Genomic DNA, 21,048 nt, shown 5'->3' with positions numbered 1-21,048 from the left:
TCTTCACAAGAAAGAATTATAACAATTTATAACTCTAACTGTAATACTTACTATTTTTCTAATTTTGAATTGACGAGTAAAAGTCAAGCATTTAAAGATTGTAATGACAAAAAACACTTCTACTTCGACATTCGAGTTAGTTAATAGCTCAAGAAAATAAAAAAAATGTGCGGAAATAATTCGTATAATTTTGAAAATTGGCACAGTTATACCTTGTGGTGTCCAGATAACCATACTTAATGTCCTCGAGCTTAGCGGGTGTGCTGTGGGTGTAGGGGGGAGGGGGGGTGAAGGTCCCTTTTTTTAGTTTTTCGTAAATAACTCGTAAATGGTGGCCAATATAAAAAAATCTTGTTAAACGTTAATAATCTACACAAAATTTTGTACAAAAAAGATTCAGTACACTTTTAGCAGGGATCAATATTTAAAAAGATAATAAAGAGAGAAAGTTAATTATATTAAATTCTAAGGTTCCTTGTTTTTATTTTTTCGTTAATAATTTGAAAAGTATGACTCATAGCAAAAAAAATCTTATACATAAATAATAAACATAAAATTTCCTACAAGAAACATGTAGGACACTTTTCGCTAGGATCAATATTAAAAAAAACCGGGCAAGTGCGAGTCGGACTCGCGCACGAAGGGTTCCGTACCATAATGCAAAAAAAAAAAACGGAAAAAATGCAAAAAGAAAACGGTCACCCATTCAAGTACTGACCACGCCCGACGTTGCTTAACTTTGGTCAAAAATCACGTTTGCTGTATGGGAGCCCCACTTAAATCTTTATTTTATTCTGTTTTTAGTATTTGTTGTTATAGCGGCAACAGAAATACATCATCTGTGAAAATTTCAACTGTCTAGCTATCACGGTTCGTGAGATACAGCCTGGTGACAGACGGACGGACAGCGAAGTCTTAGTAATAGGGTCCCGTTTTACCCTTTGGGTACGGAACCCTAAAAAGACAAAGCAGCGGGTAAGTTGTTATTTATGTATAAGATTTTTTTTGCAATGAGTCTTATTTTTCAAATTATTAACGAAAAAATACAAACAAGGAAGCTTAGAATTTATTATAATTAACTTTCCTTCTTTATTATCTTTTTAAATATTGATCCCTGCGAAAAGTGTACTGAATCTTTTTTGTACAAAATTTTGTGTAGATTATTAACGTTTTACAACATTTTTTGATATTGGCCACCGTTTACGAGTTATTTACGAAAAACTAAAAAAAGGGTCCTTTAATATCAAATATCTCACTTCCGGTCAAGAATTCGGTCAAGCAACCGGCAAATTCGGATTCAGCGGGGTCTAATTAGGTTAAAAAACCCGGTTGCCAAAAAGTAATACGATTTGCCAGTCGAAATCGATATTATGAAAAATATGACCAGTCTAAAATATTTGAATCCTGTATAAATTATTCAATTTGATTAATTTTATAGCCTTTTAAAATATGTTTACACAATTTATCAATCGTGACTGAATTCCGGATTGGTTAGATGGGTGTGTGCCTTTGCTGCCCAACTTGTTATAAAATGACAATATGACGGACGAATGTCTGAAATGTCACCGTATTTAAGAATTATTTTGCTTTTCTTCGTAAGCATGTTGAAAAACATTGTGTGTATAACATACTTGCATATTTATACTGTGATTACCCATTTTATGAAACGTCCGCTAAACTAGCATAGGTCCGACGCCGACAGTGGTCACGGGCGTACTGGCGTGAGGAATGGGCGCAAGGTATTGCCGCGTAGGGTGTAATTTAGTAAGCAAAATGTTGAATTCATCAAATGATGAATGAAAACATTAACGTTTCGATAAAAGGACAAGCAATAATGAAGATTTACTTAAAAGCTATCGACTGAAGTAAGTTTCATATACAGTTTCGTCGTAGTACTTCTGACATAAGGAAATAAAGACAGTGTTAGGCATGTTTTCAACTTAAGATTCTATCGAAAAACTTATGAGCCGTCGTGTTTCTGACAAGCAATAACGTAGTTCAAGGACTGAAGTTATACATACTAGAAAATAATGCATGAAATCCTTGTAAAAGTCTGTAAATATGGAGACAAAAAAGCGCATTTTACTACACACCGCGCCTTAATATTATCGTTTGTATTAGTCATACTATGCTTGTTGGCTTTTGTAAGCATTTAAATGGTATTATTAAGTTAATAGAGTCCGACTAAGCTAATATTTTATCAACTTTAAGGGCTGATTTAAACGGCGCGCGGCGCGCGAACTCGCATGCGATTTTAGTTACATTGCGGACTGTTGGTTACGTCCAATTCAACGGACCAATCAAAACCCGCAATGTAATGAAACTCGAGTTCTCGCATCGTCTAAATGAGCTCTAATAGAACAAAGTTAGGGATGTCAGTTTAAAGTATAAACATCATATTTTGCAACACTTTATTATTGCAAATGCCAAGCAGAGTTAGCATGGTCGGTATGAATTTCAGATATAAAAAAGAAGCAAAGGATCTAAAAACACTGAGAAATCAGTTGGTACATATTTAATTTGGACATGTTAATTAAGTACTTACCTTATCATTAACACAGTGCCATAAATAATTTAAGCATCCTTTGTGCCATACTAACACAAATATTATAACCAAAATTCTGCCTGTCGAACAAATTATTATCATTTCTATAATTAGTAGATGTGCGTTTATTTATAAATACATTCCATAAAAAAAATACGTTCGAAACATCGCCACAAATTAAAAACAAGCATCGTTAAAAAATAACACACCTTAAGTAAGGTTTGAAAAATTGCAATAATTATTATTATTAGAATGAAAACAACATTGTCCAAATAACTAAAAAAAATAGATATAGGATGTATTTTTGTTCCCCATTATCTTGAATACTACTTAATTCCTATTTTCGGTCTTATATGACTAGAGAATCTTATTAAATAATAACTAAAACCAACCATTATTGAGGTTAAATGATAGCGAATTCTGGAAATAAGTATACACTTAATCAAATTACGTCATGTTATAAACAATACTTTATCGTTTTGTGAATTCTAGATGTTTATTTTTGCCTTATAATCTAATAAATATAAATATAAGAGATGCCACAAATAGTGGCTTTGGCCGAACACTGAACGCCGAATATCCAGCTACGCTCTCGTAGACCGGGAGATAGTGACACATTTTACTGGGTCATTTGTACCAGTATGGCGGTTCGTCAGGGGTAGTACGTAAAGAACGAAATAAAAATGATGGTCATAGCGCTGGTACCGGCGGCCCAATCGCGTGGGCGTTAGTCGAACGTGTCGGATAAAATACGAGTGTCGAACGATTTGTTCCACAAAAATCCTCGTATTATTCGATAGTCCATAAAAAAGAAGTAGACGGTAGCGTAATGCCATACTTCTCCGGTGTGACTTACAGCCCGCCATACTGAGGCGAACACATTAATTTAAAAAAAACAATTCAATCATTTGTGCCAAGCTAATTTTTGCACAGGTGATCATCGTCGAGCAGCCATTCATGGACATCACCATGCCATACTTTTCGGATGGTTCCAAATGGCCGCCATACCGCCGCAAAGGAGTTAATTTTTTTTTTATTGCTAAACGATTTGTACCATCTTGTAATTTTTTTTCAAGACTTTCTGTGTGATCATAAATGGAAATCTCATAATGCCATACCTGTAGGAGGTGGCAAATGTGTACAATATTTTTATTTATTTCAAGTATGGTGCCCCTTTTTCCCCCTATTAGAAGTATGGCAAATATAATAATGGTCACATTGCATCATATCATTTCCAAAAATCCAAATGCCATACTGGTACAAATCGTCAAAAAATTGTTTTTTGTTTTAAGTCTTGGCTTAAGTCTCACAGTCGTCCGCCCCGTAGTTATAATCTGAAATATATTTTTTTAGGTACAATTGTATCCAAACAAACAGAATATGATGATGCCATGCTGTAAAAAATTATTTTACGTATACATAGTCGTATTTTTGAAACGTGTCGATTAAATAAGTTTTTCAAGTATGGCAGCACTTTATCCCCCTACTATAAGTATGGCAATTATAATAACGGTCACATTTTATCAAATACTTTCCAAAAATTTAAATGCAATACTGGTACAAATCGTTTAACAAAAAAAAAATTAACTCCCTTGCGGCGGTATGGCGGTCATTTGGAACCGTCCGAAGAGTATGGCATGGTGATGTCCATGAATGGCTGCTCGACGATGATCACCTGTGCAAAAATTAGCTTGGCACAAATGGTTGAATTGTTTTTTTTTAATTAATGTGTTCGCCTCAGTATGGCGGGCTGTAAGTCACACCGGGGAAGTATGGCATTACGCTACCGCCTACTTCTTTTTTATGGACTATCGGAAAATACGAGGATTTTTGTGGAACAAATCGTTCGACACTCGTATTTTATCCGACACGTTCGACTAACGCCCACGCGATTGGGCCGCCGGTACCAGCGCTATGACCATCATTTTTCTTTCCTTCATTACATGCTTAGACCCCTGACGAACCGCCATACTGGTACAAATGACCCAGTAAAATGTGTCACTATCTCCCGGTCTATCGGCCATAGTGCCGAATATTATATGCAAAATATGTCTATATTTTGAGTTTCTTTTATATGACAACTTCTTTGGCCTAGAACCATCAGTTAATTTAATTTTTTTGTCGTTGAACAGTACTGCTACATGCCCTAGTATGTAGTTAAAGTAAATATATATAGCCTCTAACTATTTTAAACATACAATTGTTTTCAATCAAAAAATGCCCAAAAAACTTTCTATCTTGCCAATTATTTCCCAATAATACGAGAACTTATATTTTAAGTATCGATTTATTCTTTATAAAACCTATGTACCTAAAAAGAAAAAATATTTAATACCATACCATAGCATATATAGCATAGTCTAATACATGTGTATTTAATAAGTATTTCATAAGTAATTGTAATAAGTAGGAAATTTGCAAAAAGTGGCGAAGGATGCCAAATAAGAGAATTCATAGTTGCCGAAATGACATCTCTAATAAATATTCCACGCGACACAATTCGCTGGTAGAATTCCAAACGACTTTACTGTTGAAGCAAACTAGTTAGTATATTACTGCCCTCCTAACGAAAAGTGCAATAACTAGAGTCAAGCTACTTTCGAGAAAAACGCGGTAATATATTTTAAATTTGTTTAGTTGATATCTCCAATATTACACATCCTATTGACTTGAAACTTTGACCAAAAAATAGATAATATTATTGAGTTTATTTGTATGTACCTAATAATTATTTATTCATTTATTAATACTATAAAAAATGAGCAAACGCACTTATGCTTAGGATGGTCCAATACAGACATGATATAATTACAAGCCATAACTGCAATAAGTAGTCTACTTATCGCACTTATCGTAAGTAAATCAAGATATTACGATTATTTTAAGCAATTATAGTATGGTGCTGTACTGTATGCTTGAATCTTAAGTACAGTAAGTAGTTTACTTGTTGCAGTTTTAGTTAGTAAGACAATGTATTTAATTTTTTTTTTCTATTATGGTTGTTGCAAAACCGTTGCACTGACAGATGAGGACAAACAGAAACTGGAGCATAAAGTGAACCAATGGAAGGGTGCGCTAGAGAACGGCGGTCTGAAACTAAATGTTGCGAAGACCGAGTACATGGCATGTGGCGGCACGGACCCCGACCCCATAAAGGTAGGAGACGAATTTGTCGTGAAAACGAATAAATTCAAATACCTTGGGTCCATGCTGCACGAATCGGGTGAAATCGATCACGACGTCCCAGCCCGAATTAGCGCTGCTTGGGCAAAATGGCGAGAAGTAACCGGTGTCCTCTGCGACCCCAGGATACCGGTGAAGCTAAAGGGCCTTGTGTACAAGAGCATCATCCGACCAGTCCTACTATATGGTAGCGAGCCCTGGCCTGTCCTCGGAAGGCATGTCCAGCAGCTTCACGTCACGGAGATGAAGATGTTGCGATGGATGTGTGGCGTTACGCGACTAGATCGCATACGTAACGAACACATGCGTGGCAGCCTCGGAATCCGTGACGTAGCGGATAAGCTGCAGGAAAGTCGCCTCCGATGGTATGGCCATATACGCCACAGACCGGTAGACTACGTCGGAAATAGATGCCTCAATCTCACTGTCCAAGGCCCTAGATCACGCGGCCGCGGTAGGCCTAAGAAGCGCTGGCTGGACGTCGTGACAGCGGACATGGGAGAGACCAATCTCACACCTGAGGATGCCGAAGACCGGGCAAAGTGGAGAAGACTGAGCAGGAAAGCGGACCCTTGCGCTAGGCCGGGAAAACTCTAGGTTTAAGAAGAAGAAGAGGTTGCTGCAAAAGTGTATTTTATGACACTTGTACCATTGTTCCGTGTTTGAGCATTAACCTCCCGGACGCTTCGGGCCTTCGGCCCTACGCTGAGGTTGACCTTCGGCCTGCGCATTAAGACACTTGTACCATTGTTCTTTGTTTGAGCACTAACCCGTATGCATCGGGCCTTCAGCCCTACGCGGAGCTCGGCCTTCAGCCTTCGCATTTAGACACTTATACTTTAGTTCTGTATTTGAGTATTTGACTTTCCGGACGCTTCGGGCCATTGGCTCTACGCGGAACTCGGCCTTCGGCCTTCGCAATAAAGACGCTTGTACTATTGTTCTGTGTTTGAGCACTAACCTTCCGGACGCTTCGGGCTTTCGGCCCTACGCGGAGGTCGGCCTTCGGCCTTCGCAATTAAGACACTTGTACGATTGACGACCGGTCTGGCCTAGTGGATAGTGACCCTGCCTGCGAAGCCGATGGTCCTGGGTTCCAATCCCAGTAAGGGCATTTATTTGTGTGATGAACACTAATATTTGTTCCTGAGTCATGGGTGTTTTCTATGTATATAAGTATGTATTTATCTATATAAGTATGTATATCGTCGCCTAGCACCCATAGTACAAGCTTTGCTTAGTTTGGAGCTAGGTTGATCTGTGTAAGATGTCCCCTAATATTTATATTTATTTATTGTTCTTTGTTGAGGACTAACGTCCCGGACGCTTCGGGCCATTGGCTCTACGCGGAACTCGGCCTTCGGCCTTCGCAATAAAGACACTTGTACCATTGTTCTTTGTTTGAGCACTAACGTCCCGGACGCTTCGGGCCTTCGGCCCTACACGGAGCTCGGCCCTCGGCCTTCGCATTTAGACACTTATACTATAGTAATAAGTAAGACTTAGCATATATGTACCTGACATGTAAAATTATATTTTTATCAATAAAGAATTGAATTGAATTGAATAGTTCTGTGTTGAGTATTCACCTCCCGGACGCTTCAAGGCTTCGGCCTTCAGATACTTGTACCATTGTTTTGTGTTTGAGCACTAACCTTCCGGACGCTTCGGGCCTCGGCCCTACGCGGAGGTCGGCCTTCGGCCTTCGCAATTAAGACACTTGTACCATTGTTCCTTGTTTGAGCACTAACGTCCCGGACGCTTCGGGCCTTCGGCCCTACACGGAGCTCGGCCCTCGGCCTTCGATTTAGACACTTATACTATAGTTCTGTGTTGAGTATTCACCTCCCGGACGCTTCAGGGCTTCGGCCTTCAGACACTTGTATAATAACCTTCCGGACGCTTAGGGCCTTCGGCCCTACGCGGAGCTCGGCCTTCGCGATTAAGACACTTGTACCATTATTCTGTGTCTGAGTACTAACCTTCCGGACGCTTCGGGCCTTCGGCCCTACACGGAGCTCGGCCCTCGGCCTTCGCATTTAGACACTTGTACTATAGTTCTGTGCTGAGTATTCACCTCCCGGACGCTTCAGGGCTTCGGCTTTCAGACACTTGTACTATTGTTCTGTGTTTGAGTAATAACCTTCCGGACGCTTAGGGCCTTCGGCCCTACGCGGAGCTCGGCCTTCGCAATTAAGACACTTGTACCATTGTTCTGTGTCTGAGCACTAACCTTCCGGACGCTTCGGGCCTTCGGCCCTACACGGAGCTCGGCCCTCGGCCTTCGCATTTAGACACTTATACTATAGTTCTGTGTTGAGTATTCACCTCCCGGACGCTTCAGGGCTTCGGCCTTCAGACACTTGTACCATTGTTCTGCATCTGAGCACTAACCTTCCGAACGCTTCGGGCCTTCGGCCCTACGCGGAGCTCGGCCTTTGTTCTGCGTCTGAGCACTAACCTTCCGAACGCTTCGGGCCTTCGGCCCTACGCGGAGCTCGGCCTTCAGCCTTCGCATCTAGACACTGGTACTATTGTTTTTTGTGTTGGCGCACTAACCTCCCGGAGGCTTCGGGCCTTTGACCTTACGCGGAACTGATATAATATAATTATATATACTGATACAGCCTAACCCCATTTCTTTCCACCACACCAACGCCAAGAAAATACTGACTGTATCAAATCCGATTTTGCCCCCTAGTAAGATACATAACTATTGTCATCTTGCAGCGGGGGCGCAATCTAATATGTTTATTAACTCGTAATGCTACTAAAGTAAAAACTTAAAAATAAAATTAAGTAAAACGGTTTTATTTTAATCAGAAAGTGTACCAAAAACTAGAAAATAAAAATTATTATACTAATCGGAGTCCTATATACTTCCTATGCTCCTTTCTCGACAGTAATCATGCAAGACGGGTAGCAATGTAGTCTTCTCGAGTCGGATTCTAAACGCCACTTTTCGACACGATGTCAGTGATTTAAGTATTAATCGATTTTTTTTCTCAGACTAAATTAAAAACGTGGGGCGTTAGTATTTAGAAAGATCTAAAAATATAAGAATATACAATGCAACGTGGACTTTTAGTTAGCTAGCTACATAGTTATGTTTACTAAGACTTTATTTTATTTATATATGTATATTATATATATTTTCCTTCCAACGCCGCACGTTTTTATTTTAGTCTGAGAAAAAAAATCGATTGATACTTAAATCACTGACATAGTGTCGAAAAGTGGCGTTTAGGACTCCGATTGGTATAATCATTTTTATTTTCTAGTTTTTGGTACACTTTCTGATTAAAATAAAACCATTTAACTTAAAACTTTTTTACTTATTATATTATGCTCTATTTTATAAGTTACTCATAAATGCGATAACTTGACATCATATCGCACCGTGATTGGTAAAACTATACTGTCTGTGCCCCATCGTCCTAAACATAAGTGCAGTAACTTAGTTGTATTGCCTTGTTATTAAGTAAACTTATCATTAAAATTTCGACAATCCTAAACATAAGTGTAACAACTTCACTTATTGCGTTTATGATTAGTTATTGGACTAACATTTGTTATCACAATTTTACTAAGCATAAGAGCGATAACAATTCTTATTACACTTTTTACTAGTAACGTGCTAATAAAAATAATACACCCTACCAATCATATTCGTAATAACTATCCTTATTGCAGTTTTTGTAAGTAAGTGATGTTGAAGTATTTTATTAATCCTACTTACTAAAAGTGTAATATCTATAGTTATTGCGGATATTGTTAGTAATGTTGCTTAAAAGTATTACTAATCCAAGAATAACTACAGTTATGGCGTTCTTCATAAGTAAATCACAAGTCTTTGCCTCAGATATTGCAGTTATGATTAATAAAAAACATGTTTACGTTACAGATACCTTAAAACTGTCTAAGAAGAAAATATAGAACTCGTTATGCTCAATCCGAATATGTATATAACTCAATTTGACCCAAAACTCGAGTTATTGCACTTTTCGTTAGGAGGGCAGATTATAGATTAGTATATTATGTGTGTGTAGGTATACGTAAGGCTTCGTTGTGTTTATTATATTTCCATCAAAACTTTTGATTATTGACAAACTTTTGTATTTTATGCTTAGTATTGAGCGTGATATTGTTTACCGTAAGATTTTTTTGCAGTTTGTTTTAAAGTTGTTATCTAAGAATAATCCCATGTTGTTATTTTTTTTTGTAAAACATACAAATGCACAACAATGAACAAACATATATGTACGTATTAAGTAACACATTTTCCAAATTTCAGGCTACTTTTCAATTTTGGCTCTACATACTTACAGTCAACAATATGCCGGTAGGTAAATAAGTATGTCACGAAGTTGTATTTATTTAAATACTATATAAAGAAATGTGCTAAATGTCCTTGTTGAATTCATTCACCTAATACAATATAATTATCTATCATGGATTACCTATCGAAAGATAAAATGTCATAAAAAAAACTATTAAGAAAGAAAAGAACAACGTGGCTTTTATCAACTAATAGACTCATTTATTTTCCATCGCATCAAATCAACCGGGATTAACCCTGCACTCGCCATGAAAAACAAAACAAAAGATAGAGGGCTCCCCGCCATGATTCACTCGCATGCCCGCGCGCACTCGCGTCTCACGCGCCGACTCGCGCGCACGTTGTGTGGTGATAAGTGACGTGCTAAGTGACAGTTGTGTTCGTGCAGTGTAAACACGCCTTTGTATTTGGAGTCATTGATTTTTGTGCACGATGTTTCCCAGGATACAGGGGCTGGTGAGTTATTTTGTTTTTATAAGTTTTGTTGGTGAATGATGTGGTGTTTTTTTTAATTGCAGTTATAAGCACTTAAAGTGCATTAGTAACTTCATTATGTGCGTGTTATTTTTTAACGTCTGTTAAATCGTAGTTATGTCGATATTAATACAAAAGATATGTACTTATATATAAAGGAAATTACAACTACATAGTTCGATGTAGTCTCTACATGCAGTAATTTGCATGCATGTGCATTTTATTTCTGTTATCTAAACGTGTGTCATAAGAAAAAATGCCTGTGAATGAAAATATGTAGTGACGTTTTTGAAATAACTACTTTAATGTTATTTAATTGTCGAATAGAGACATGTAAGTATAATTAATATCTTCTATGGAACTTGTAAGTGCGGTAAGAGTAAAAATATGATTAGGTAACTTAAAAATCATATATTATGTCTACACAACGGTAACGTGGCATTTAGGTAGCACTTAAAATATTAGTTTAATTAATTCCTTTTTTTAGTGGTTTCATTTTCTCGACTCGTATAGGAAGAACATTGTCACATCACTAGTCTGTTAGAAACTGTCAAGTGCCACGAGTTACCGATGCGTGCTCATCACTAATCTTTTAAGTGCTACCTAAATGCCACGAGTTACCGATGTGTAAATTTATGTATTATGTCCTTATTCTAAGTCCAAAAGTTATACACAAATCTTTTATTTTGCTTAAACTTAATCTTGATTAAGCCCTATCCAGTTATTTTATTAGTAATCAAACCAATTCTATGAACGCCGTATATACGACCACATACTCCAATAAAACCAATAAATTCTGAAGGTTATGTCCAAGGATTAAGGTATAAAATAGTGTCATAGCTACCTATTCAAATAACACTTGGATTTCACTACACAGTCACGTATGAGATAGAGATTTGTACCTCCGGGAATGGTAGCCGACAATATTGGAATTGCGATCAGTATAACTGGGTTAAGACGTGATTGGATCATTAGGTGTGTGAAGAAAGTTTAATTATTCAGGATAATACGTGATCTGCATGTTAGATATATGATATGATATATGTCACGCTCATGCTCGTATTCATAAAAGAGTAGCGGCGCGATTCGGGAAATTAACTAGAGATCCACTAGATATGAAATAGTAAAGATATGTGACGTTCCACGGCAAAAGGTACCTTATGGCGGCTGGCTCTTACGCTATATTAACGCCGCTCCAATATTCAGCCGGGGCAATGGTACCTTTTGCCGTGGAACGTCACATATACTATTTTATATCTAGTGAATCTCTAATTCATTTCCCGAATCGCGCCGTAGGTAGGTAGGTAAAATTCATGGTAAATTAGTTTGAAGACAGATCAGCGCTGAAAGTCGTCAGCAACATGCTGAGAAAAGGTCATTTCGTGGCACTTTATTCTTTCTATGATTTTCTTTTAAGTATGTAAATAATTGTTTTTGTGTTTATGAGTAAAAATATTTCTATTCTATTCTAAATATAATGTAGCAGTCAATAGGTCACATACACGACACTGATATTTATTTAGCACGCAAAGCTCACGTATGGGGTAGTGGAATAATAGCATGGACGACGTGAAATGCCTTATCATTATCAATGAAAGAAAGGTGAGGAAAAATGTGTGCTTTTTAATGAATGACGCAACGTATACTAAATTAACTATAGGTAACTGTGCTTCATGTAACAAAGGAAAAAGGCCACGTGTAACAATAATATGGTCTTTAAAAATAACAGAAAGCAAGTTTTATATCGAAACAGTGTAGGAACAATGCCCGGGCAGGTAAATAAAACCGGTGACGAAAACCGGTTCTGCCGTGATTATTAGATAACCGGTAAATTGAATACGTGTTAAACACGTACGACTACTATCAGCTTAGGTGTATAATGCGAGTATTAGGCGCGTTTAGCTGTGACTGTGTGACTTAGAAATGATGCGTAGAAAAATGTTGGTAGGACTTGTTACATGTTCAACTCCTAGAGGAATATAAATGCGTGAATATGTTGCGGAAAATATCCAAGTAGGTATTTTTATTATATTTTTGATACTAGGTATGTATTAGTAGGTACTAAAGGTACTCAAATGTAATACAATAAAATCGTAGAATTTTAAAATCTCAATGTCTCTCATCTAAATGTCTCGAAGACATTTCGAGCCACAATTAATTATAATACAACCAATATTTGCATTAAACGCGGAAATATTTCGTGGAACAGAATCCGGCGTCAAAATTAAATTTAGTGAAACTTATTAAAAGAGAAAAGGAATATCTTGGTTTAATTCTGCGATATTACTAGCAGGTTATATATAAACAAGAGGACGATGACGTGATCCAATAATTAAGAACATGATTCACGTTAAAATCAGGATGATGGTGTTACAGTTAACAAAGATGAGACAACAAAGAATTAATGATTCACATCTTAACTTCCCGTCAACGTTTCATTATATGCCGTTGCAAATGAGTAAGGGTTTTGCAAGAACACTCATTAGATTGAACGGTATTACAAAATTGCAGTAGAATGGGTATAATCACAATGAAAAACACCTACTTGATTTATAGGATAAACTTACTGACGCACACAGTCATGTTGCGTGTGTAGTTTGCAGCACTAGATACAAGTTCTTAGCTTAATTTGATTCATAAATTATAATCATTAATGCATCAACTGGTTAATAACACCAGTCTGTAATTACTCATTTATTTCTTAATCGTTAATCCATTGTTTATAAATTGGTTACATTTAGGTAAGATTCCTGTTGAATGTTGAAACTACTGCATTTTTGCTAATACAGTAGGTACATTTAAGTATACATAGATAACTGAGTTTAAGTCAGAAATTGCTTCAAATTTAATGTAATGAATGAATATTGGTCACGAAACGATTAAGACGTACATAGTCATATCAAATCCATAATATTTAACTATGGTTGCCTTTATGTTCATTCGAACCAAAGTGACACAACTCTACATGAACATTTACACCATTTTAGAACGTTATCTTATATAAATAAGCAATATAATCGTGTGTAAAGCCTAATAGACTTTAGTCTGACTCTCAGTCATGGATTTTTGCCAAGGTAAACTACGCTGATAACTATAAGAGTATCGATTTTAAATGCAAGCATTAAGTGCAGTGTTAGTTCACTACGCTTGCAAACTACTTCAGTATAGACAAACCAGTACTCTGTACTAATAGCAACATATTATGTAACTGACCACTTACACCTTAAATGTTTTTATTAAGGTTTTTTTTTTATTAGGGTTAAGGCAAACCTGCAGGCCTATTATGGATGGTTTTATCCACGTGACAAAATATACGTCACTTTTTAACACAGCGCGGTTGAAAGTGACGGATACCGTTTTATCACGCTGTCACGTAGACAAGAACGACCGTACTGGAGGCCTAGGCAAACGCCAAACGTAAAGATAAAATGTATCAGGATAAAAGATGTTTCGAAAAGTCACGTCACCTGATTATTTCCACAACTATTTGCAGTCATTTCGTCTAGGCGGGAGCCAGGGGTGACATAGTATAAAGGTCCAGTTATACTGGACACAAGCTTAAAATGTTTTGTGAATATTAAGAAGGTTAGCAGTACGTGACTGTCAACACGTTTACAGTCTCAAAACAAGGTTTCCTACATACGACCTGTGAATGGCCTGACGTCAGTTTGGTTTGGAAGCGACCCAATATTTATTGTTTAGTATCATTCGTTCAATACTCTACTGTTTGTGTTATGTCTCTAAACATGGTTGCCGCTGAGTCATGTTATTTTAAACATTCGCACTCCTAACTCTTTTGATTAATAAATTATATACACACATACGAGTACAACGTCTCGCGTCTGTGGGATTTCCTTCCGCGAAAGCTCGGGCTGTGCAATGCACTACGAAGGTTTTCTCAAGGGACTACTATAACTGTATGAGGTTCTTCGAAGAGAGAACAAGTTTTTCAGGCACAAGACATCCTTATCAAGCGTCTGTTAAGTATGTAAGCGGTGGGAGAATTTAGCGATTACACGTGGGAAAAGTGTGAGCTTTGTTTAGCGAACGTTTTTGTACTACTTATTTGACAGATATTATTTAAATATACGATATCTTATGTACAACATAGCCAGTCGATGTGACCACTATTAATCACACGGTAGACTGCCAGCTTCCACCGAGGAATAGAGATATTGTAAGTCATTAACCACTGCCCTGACACTGATTTGAATTGCACAGGAAAGGATAAAAGACCTCATTACTGTTTAATCTAAATGGCAATCTTTATTGTCAGTATTCAAGTTATTTCAAAGCAAATTGAGATCATAAGCATTGATCCTTAATGCTGATTACTATGTAATTTCATTAGAGGAAACAGATGTTGAATTTTCCTTATTCATCTTTGATTAAGTATTTTCGTTTCTGAGCGCATGCGTATCGTAATATTGATATTATATTTAAAAATACATATTTACTTTAATCAAGCTTGTTCTTAGCCAATACTACCAATTTTCCTGAGCTTTTCATACCCGGCAACCCGAAAAGGGTATAAAACGCTCTGGAATGTAAGGTACAAAATTCCAAAGCCTAATATTTTGGCCCATAATCAATTATTCACTATCAGAAATAGAAGATGCAACTTTTATTGATAATGCCTGTATGGCGCTGATGTTCGTCGTAATGTTAAGTTAAAGTGCACTTGATTACGATACGGCTACGGTATTAATGAACGAGGAAGTGGTAGCACGCATCCGCCTTTTATCGATTACTAGTAACGCGATAACGGAGGGAAAGGAAGGGAATCACAATAAAAAGGACGTGATGATTTATACTAAATGAATGACGGTATCGTCATTAGAAACGGTGTAAACGTTTTTTTGTTTGGTAAAATAGGAGCCTACTGGATGGCACATTCGAGGAGAGGCGAAATCTATGATCTTATTATAACTTAGATTTGTTGTTCATATGTCTGACTTGTGATGTCTATTTTACTCGGCAAAGTTTTACATGAAAACTAATCATCGACCATATTTGAACAAGAATTTTATATAGCATGATGTCCAAGTAAAGTTTATTAGGCTGATAATTAGTTTAAGTCATTATTTGGTTGATTGACTGTCAATTACAGTCTAGGTACTTTATAATTAAATGTAATTATGATTATGGTCATTATCACCTAGCTCTATGTATTTAATTACGCAACACATGCTTCCATGACAAAGTAAGAACGTAAAATTTTAAGGCAAAGTACCAACTAGTACTTTTACCTTAAAAAAACTCAAACTCTTGTCTAATCAAATAATTTTTAATTTTAATTATAAAGCATTTATCGCGATAAAATCAACCAAGCGTTTTATCCTATTAAATGCATATTGTAAACATTGTCAAGCGTTAAAGAAGCCAGCTAAACCACCAGGGCCGCATAGCCGGCAACCACCTGTCAATACTCCCACAGGATGTCAGCCTCGGCAATTAACCACTCCATTGCCCCGCTACTCCACCGCTTTTTCATACCGCACGCAGCTATTTCAACCTATTTAAAAAATATTACAATCTCGTTATGGCGTGGACGAGATAATTAATTCACAGGTGCGTTTGTAATTATACAAAGTTTGAACTTAATTGTCGCTCGGATCTTCTATCTCGTTAAAATGGAAGGGAAGTGCTAAATTAACGAGAAATTGTATATGCTTGTCATGCGGGCTGCAGGCTAGACTAGGTTATGTTTATGTGAATAATGCAATTAGTACGTAAGTAAGAAGCTACATTGTTAAAAGGTTGAAACACGTAGTATTTTATATCGTGGTTGCAGCTCCCGTATTGGCTTATACAGCCATGAAAAAACGTTGTCGCCCTGCCTGACACAGTTTGTATACTCTGCAATAGACTGAAAGGCCTATGATAATGAGTAAATAGCTCAAGATACATTGACTCACAATTTAGGCATATCATATAGGTGAAAAGACGTAAGTTAATCGGTAACTGGTTTCTACAAAAGCAAATTAAGGACAATGCTAAAGCGTAATATATAGCTCGTACAGTCTGTGCGGAAAGAGAAGAGTCGTGGAATGTATGCAGCCCAATACATTCCATGAATCTTCTCTTTCCGAACAGACTTTAACAAAGAATAGGTACATATTTCATTAAAATTGGGCGCACTCATGGAATTTTGTAAAACTGAGGTTTAGGGTTTTAAAAAACACTGCCATTTTATAACGGTTCATAAGTACATCTCCGTTATATATTTTTATATGAAACGAGCACAAATTTTGTGAAGGAATGACATCTGACCTTGGCTTCCTTCAATATTAATAACCACATTGTGCGGATTCTTACAAAGGATACATCCGAGTTCACATAACATTTTATTCAAGTACATGTGACATATCTGTCCAACAAGGCCGCAACACAGTAAAGCCGCACCGAAATTGAATACTAAGCGAGCTGAGATATTAATTTTAAGACAAAGAACTTAAGATTCACATTGAACGTATACAGAATACAAAATATTCGAGATTTGGAACACAATCTTCGGTAGGAACTTTGTAAACAAGTTACAAATTAGCTACGTGACATATTAATTCTTGTAAGATAACGAATATGTACTTAACTTACACATATTTTAAGATTGTTAGTTTGTTATATGAACAAGGACTTATTTCAATAAACAAACAATATTGATGCAAAGATTCATAATAATAACAATGAGATGTTTCGACCTAACTAGACTGAACCAATAATCTACTAATTGTTTGTGTGTTCATAATGATATTTATACAAAAGGGTTTCATTTTTTAATAATATCATCAATAAATTGATACTGTTGATTAACTAAAATATTGTCACGCGTGTTGATTGATCTATGCAGCATTCTCTGAGTTGTAGTAGGTATTTCATTTACATAGGTACTGTGTTTGTTCACAAGAGACGATATACCGGGTGTGGCCTGTAACATGAGCAAATAATTAAAACATAGATTGTACACCTCAAACGATGACACTTATGTTCAACAACTTTTAAAAATTATGAAGTATTTAGACTCCCTATTTTTCATACAAAATAAATATTATCTTCAATGGACGCCATCGCCACGCCATATCATTGTGATTGACGTTGCTTGTCACGCCTTAAACATAACAAAATTCGCAATACATTGCGTCTTAGAATAAACTTTAAAGTGTATTAAAAATCAAACCACAAGTTATTTTTAAAAGTCGCTGAACAAATGTTGGTCAGTATGAGGAGTACAGCCTACAGTTTAATTTTTTGCTCATGTTACAGGCCACACCCGGTATATTGAAGAGTAGCTCAAATACCTAACATTCCTGTTCACGCATTGTATAATTACTAAGTATAGATACGTTTCACATTATATTATTTATTAGGTACCTAATACGATTGTAATGAAAATGAGTTTTATTGACGATGAAATACATTCAATATCATTTTAATTTGTTAACATTGTAAAGACAGAATACAGGATGACATCTAATTATTTTTTTTTTTTAATTCCGCCAAATAATTGATTTTGTTGAATGATCGCTTGTAATAAGTTGGTTGTAAGGCTAAATTACCAAGAGCACGAAAACAAAAAGATAGATATTAGGAAACAAATCTTCGTCAGTTAAACATTCCCAAAGACAAGTCGAATCCTTCATTCCTTTATGTAAGCCGTGCTCGTTCCAAATCCAATTTTCTAAGAGCCAAGACTGGCCAGTTTATTGCAACTGTTTGCATTTTAAATTCGAAATTGGAACTCTTACTGGCAGTGGCAGTTGGCGGAATTAGTCGATGGTTTTGTTAAAATACAATGTTTAACGTAGTGATATTGTTGAACTTAGATTGGCTTTACTCTTTGTAGGTAAGTACAATTTTTATTTAATCATGCACATGTGCAGAGTCAATCGAGTGAATAAAATCGAAGTCTGAGAATAATTTGCATTATATTTTATACCGTTTATATTTTGTTTTATATACATAGAGATTATAGAGAAGACAAATTTTTGAGGAAGTACTTATAAATGAAACAATGCGTAATTTTATTGTGTAAAAATTTCAAGGAAAAGCCATTAAAATAATTGACTACCTAACAGTTTGAATGATTATTTTAGAAATATAAGTACGTCAATAACTGAAAAGAAAATTTGGCATACCGATTTTCAATACCTAACGTTAGCAGTACAATACAAACTACAACTCCGTTCCTTTGCGCTATACGCAAACAAAGAAAACTTATTAGTGCGACATAGTTGTATGTTTGGATTGTTTGGTTAACACGATATGGCTAGTCCTTCGCAATATTTGCTTTAGTTAAAGTCATTGCACTGTAACGCAACAAAAACCGCGGAAATACGAATGGCGACCGGCCTTGCCTGTGAGGTGAAGGTTTCGCCTTGAAATTGTAACCCAGAACGTGAAACGCGAGAAAAAAGCTTATTTGATTACAGCTACTTAATTATTTAAAATGGAGTTTACTTTGTTTTGTTGAACATTTATACGTAAATACTGTTGCGGTTTATGACGTAGTCAGGATCTAGAAATGTAATATTTGTATAGTATCACTATGCACTGCAATGAGTTTAATGGTTTACTTTTCTGTAGGTACATATTATTATACCTATTTGTTTTTTAGCTTTATATTGCAGTAGGTATAATAACTAAGAATCTGAAAAACCTTGTGACGGCTGTTTCTCAGGAAAGAATAAACATATGTACTTAGGTACCTACTTACATTTATGACAGTAAGATGCGCCTCTTCATTTGTACTACAATATAAGAAATATTGTATTCATACATTTCTTGCGTGGCCTTGGTTACTTTTTTTAATATGACAATTACATCAGTCTATTTTTTACTATACCTACCAACTTATTTTATTCAAAGTTTAAAAAATTGTTATTTAAGTAGCAATCACATACATATTGCAACAAAAAATCATTTAACTACCACCGTTGAAGTCACGTACACGTACATGACATGACAAAGTGATTAATTGTCAATTATGTAATTTTAATATCTGACTATTGTACCATACCTTACAAAAGTCATAGCGATGAGCAAAAAACAATTTCCGATTGTAATGTGTATTCGAGAGTGATTCTCGCGATTTTGCAACTTTAATATCAATTTACAACAATGTGTATTATTTTATTGACACTTCTTAACATCTTTCAATGCTATTATTCAACATGTTAAGCAACAAAATATACAAATTCATTGCGTAACAACAAGAAGCACAAGAGTAATGTCACTAATGTCACTTCATCAGACAAACTTGAGTTTGCTCGATCAGTCTGAATAAAAGTGCAGTCGATGTAAAATATTTCTATCAACAGTAGTATCAACAGTAGTTTTCTAACAAAGATTCTGACAAAATATTGTTATTCATATTCATATTATATTCATATTCATTTATTCATAAAATTACAAACTTTACATGTCAACAGGGTTATTAATTAATTAGGTCAATTTCAATTAAATTACAATTCATTAAAATAAAATAAAACAATATAAAAATTATCAATACAATTCAAATAAATAAAATATTAAAATTAAGTTACGATTAAATCATAATTATTATATTCTAACATATCATAAAATTAAACACAGTTAAACAGAGAGACAACATAAACTAATGTTTTTTTTGAGTAGCAACAGATTTTTTTTTATATAATACAAATGACCGACGCGCCATTTGATGGGAAGTTGTTATCGAACACAACATGTGACGCGCTGACGTGCCCTTATGACATTTACAACGACAAAACTTTTTTACGCTCTCACTTTTTTTTGCGATTGTATGTAAAACAAATGTTTGTAGGTATACCACGTAGGTAAAAAATAATATTCAAATTTATTTCAGTTAACTAGATTAGGTAATAATTTTACAGATACACCTTATAGCTTACTTTTATACCTACTTATTTACATTAAAATGAAGATCACTCTTTGTAAGAGGACATGGCCCTAGCCCAACGAATCACCAATGAATTTTGTTCCTTATCACGGTGCAATAAAGTACAACTTAACTATATTTCAGCAATGAAACATATTATGGATGTTGACGACCTTACTCGTTGAAGCAGAGTTTCGCAACATTTCTTTAAAAGGGCTTTGTTTATATGTACAAGAATTAAAATTTTAACACGTCGTAAACTTGCAGCGACAGACTAACGAAACTGTTTTAGGACACAGGAAATTGTACAAGCCATTACGAAACACACAAAATCACGTAATAAAAAAAGTCTTAATTTGAATGTCGATTTTCATTTAACTCCCTGAGGACTCGCATCCTACACATAGTACTTACATATCATATGTCAAATACCTGGAAGACCGAGCTTTGCTCGGAAAACATATAAAAACTCAAAAATGCGCGTTTTTTCAGACCTAGCTAGATCGATTTTTCGCCCCCGAAAACCCCCATATAGCAAACTTCATCGAAATCGTTAGAGCCGTTTCCGAGATCCTCGAAATATATATATAAATAAATATACAAGAATTGCTCGCTTAAAGGTATAAGATT

At 35.8% G+C, this 21,048-nt stretch overlaps 2 protein-coding genes across 4 annotated transcripts in view; one reads left to right on the top strand and one right to left on the bottom strand.

The window, feature by feature from the left end:
* Positions 1 to 21,048, bottom strand: part of LOC134795289 (adenylate cyclase type 2) — a 288,583-nt gene that overhangs the window by 74,449 nt on the left and 193,086 nt on the right. The gene's annotated exons all lie outside the window — the stretch shown is intronic.
* The window catches only part of LOC134795310 (probable E3 ubiquitin-protein ligase sinah), a 67,437-nt gene continuing 56,744 nt past the window's right edge, over positions 10,356 to 21,048 (top strand). The window contains exon 1 of the mRNA XM_063767126.1: positions 10,356 to 10,523. Within this exon, the coding sequence (XP_063623196.1) occupies positions 10,500 to 10,523 (24 nt within the window). The 5' untranslated portion in view covers positions 10,356 to 10,499. The remainder of the gene's footprint in view (positions 10,524 to 21,048) is intronic.

The sequence above is a fragment of the Cydia splendana genome, chromosome 12 (assembly GCF_910591565.1).
Source record: "Cydia splendana chromosome 12, ilCydSple1.2, whole genome shotgun sequence".
Lineage (NCBI taxonomy): Eukaryota > Metazoa > Arthropoda > Insecta > Lepidoptera > Tortricidae > Cydia > Cydia splendana.
Note: the sequence above shows the minus strand (reverse complement) of the source record. Positions and strands in the feature narration are given on the sequence as shown.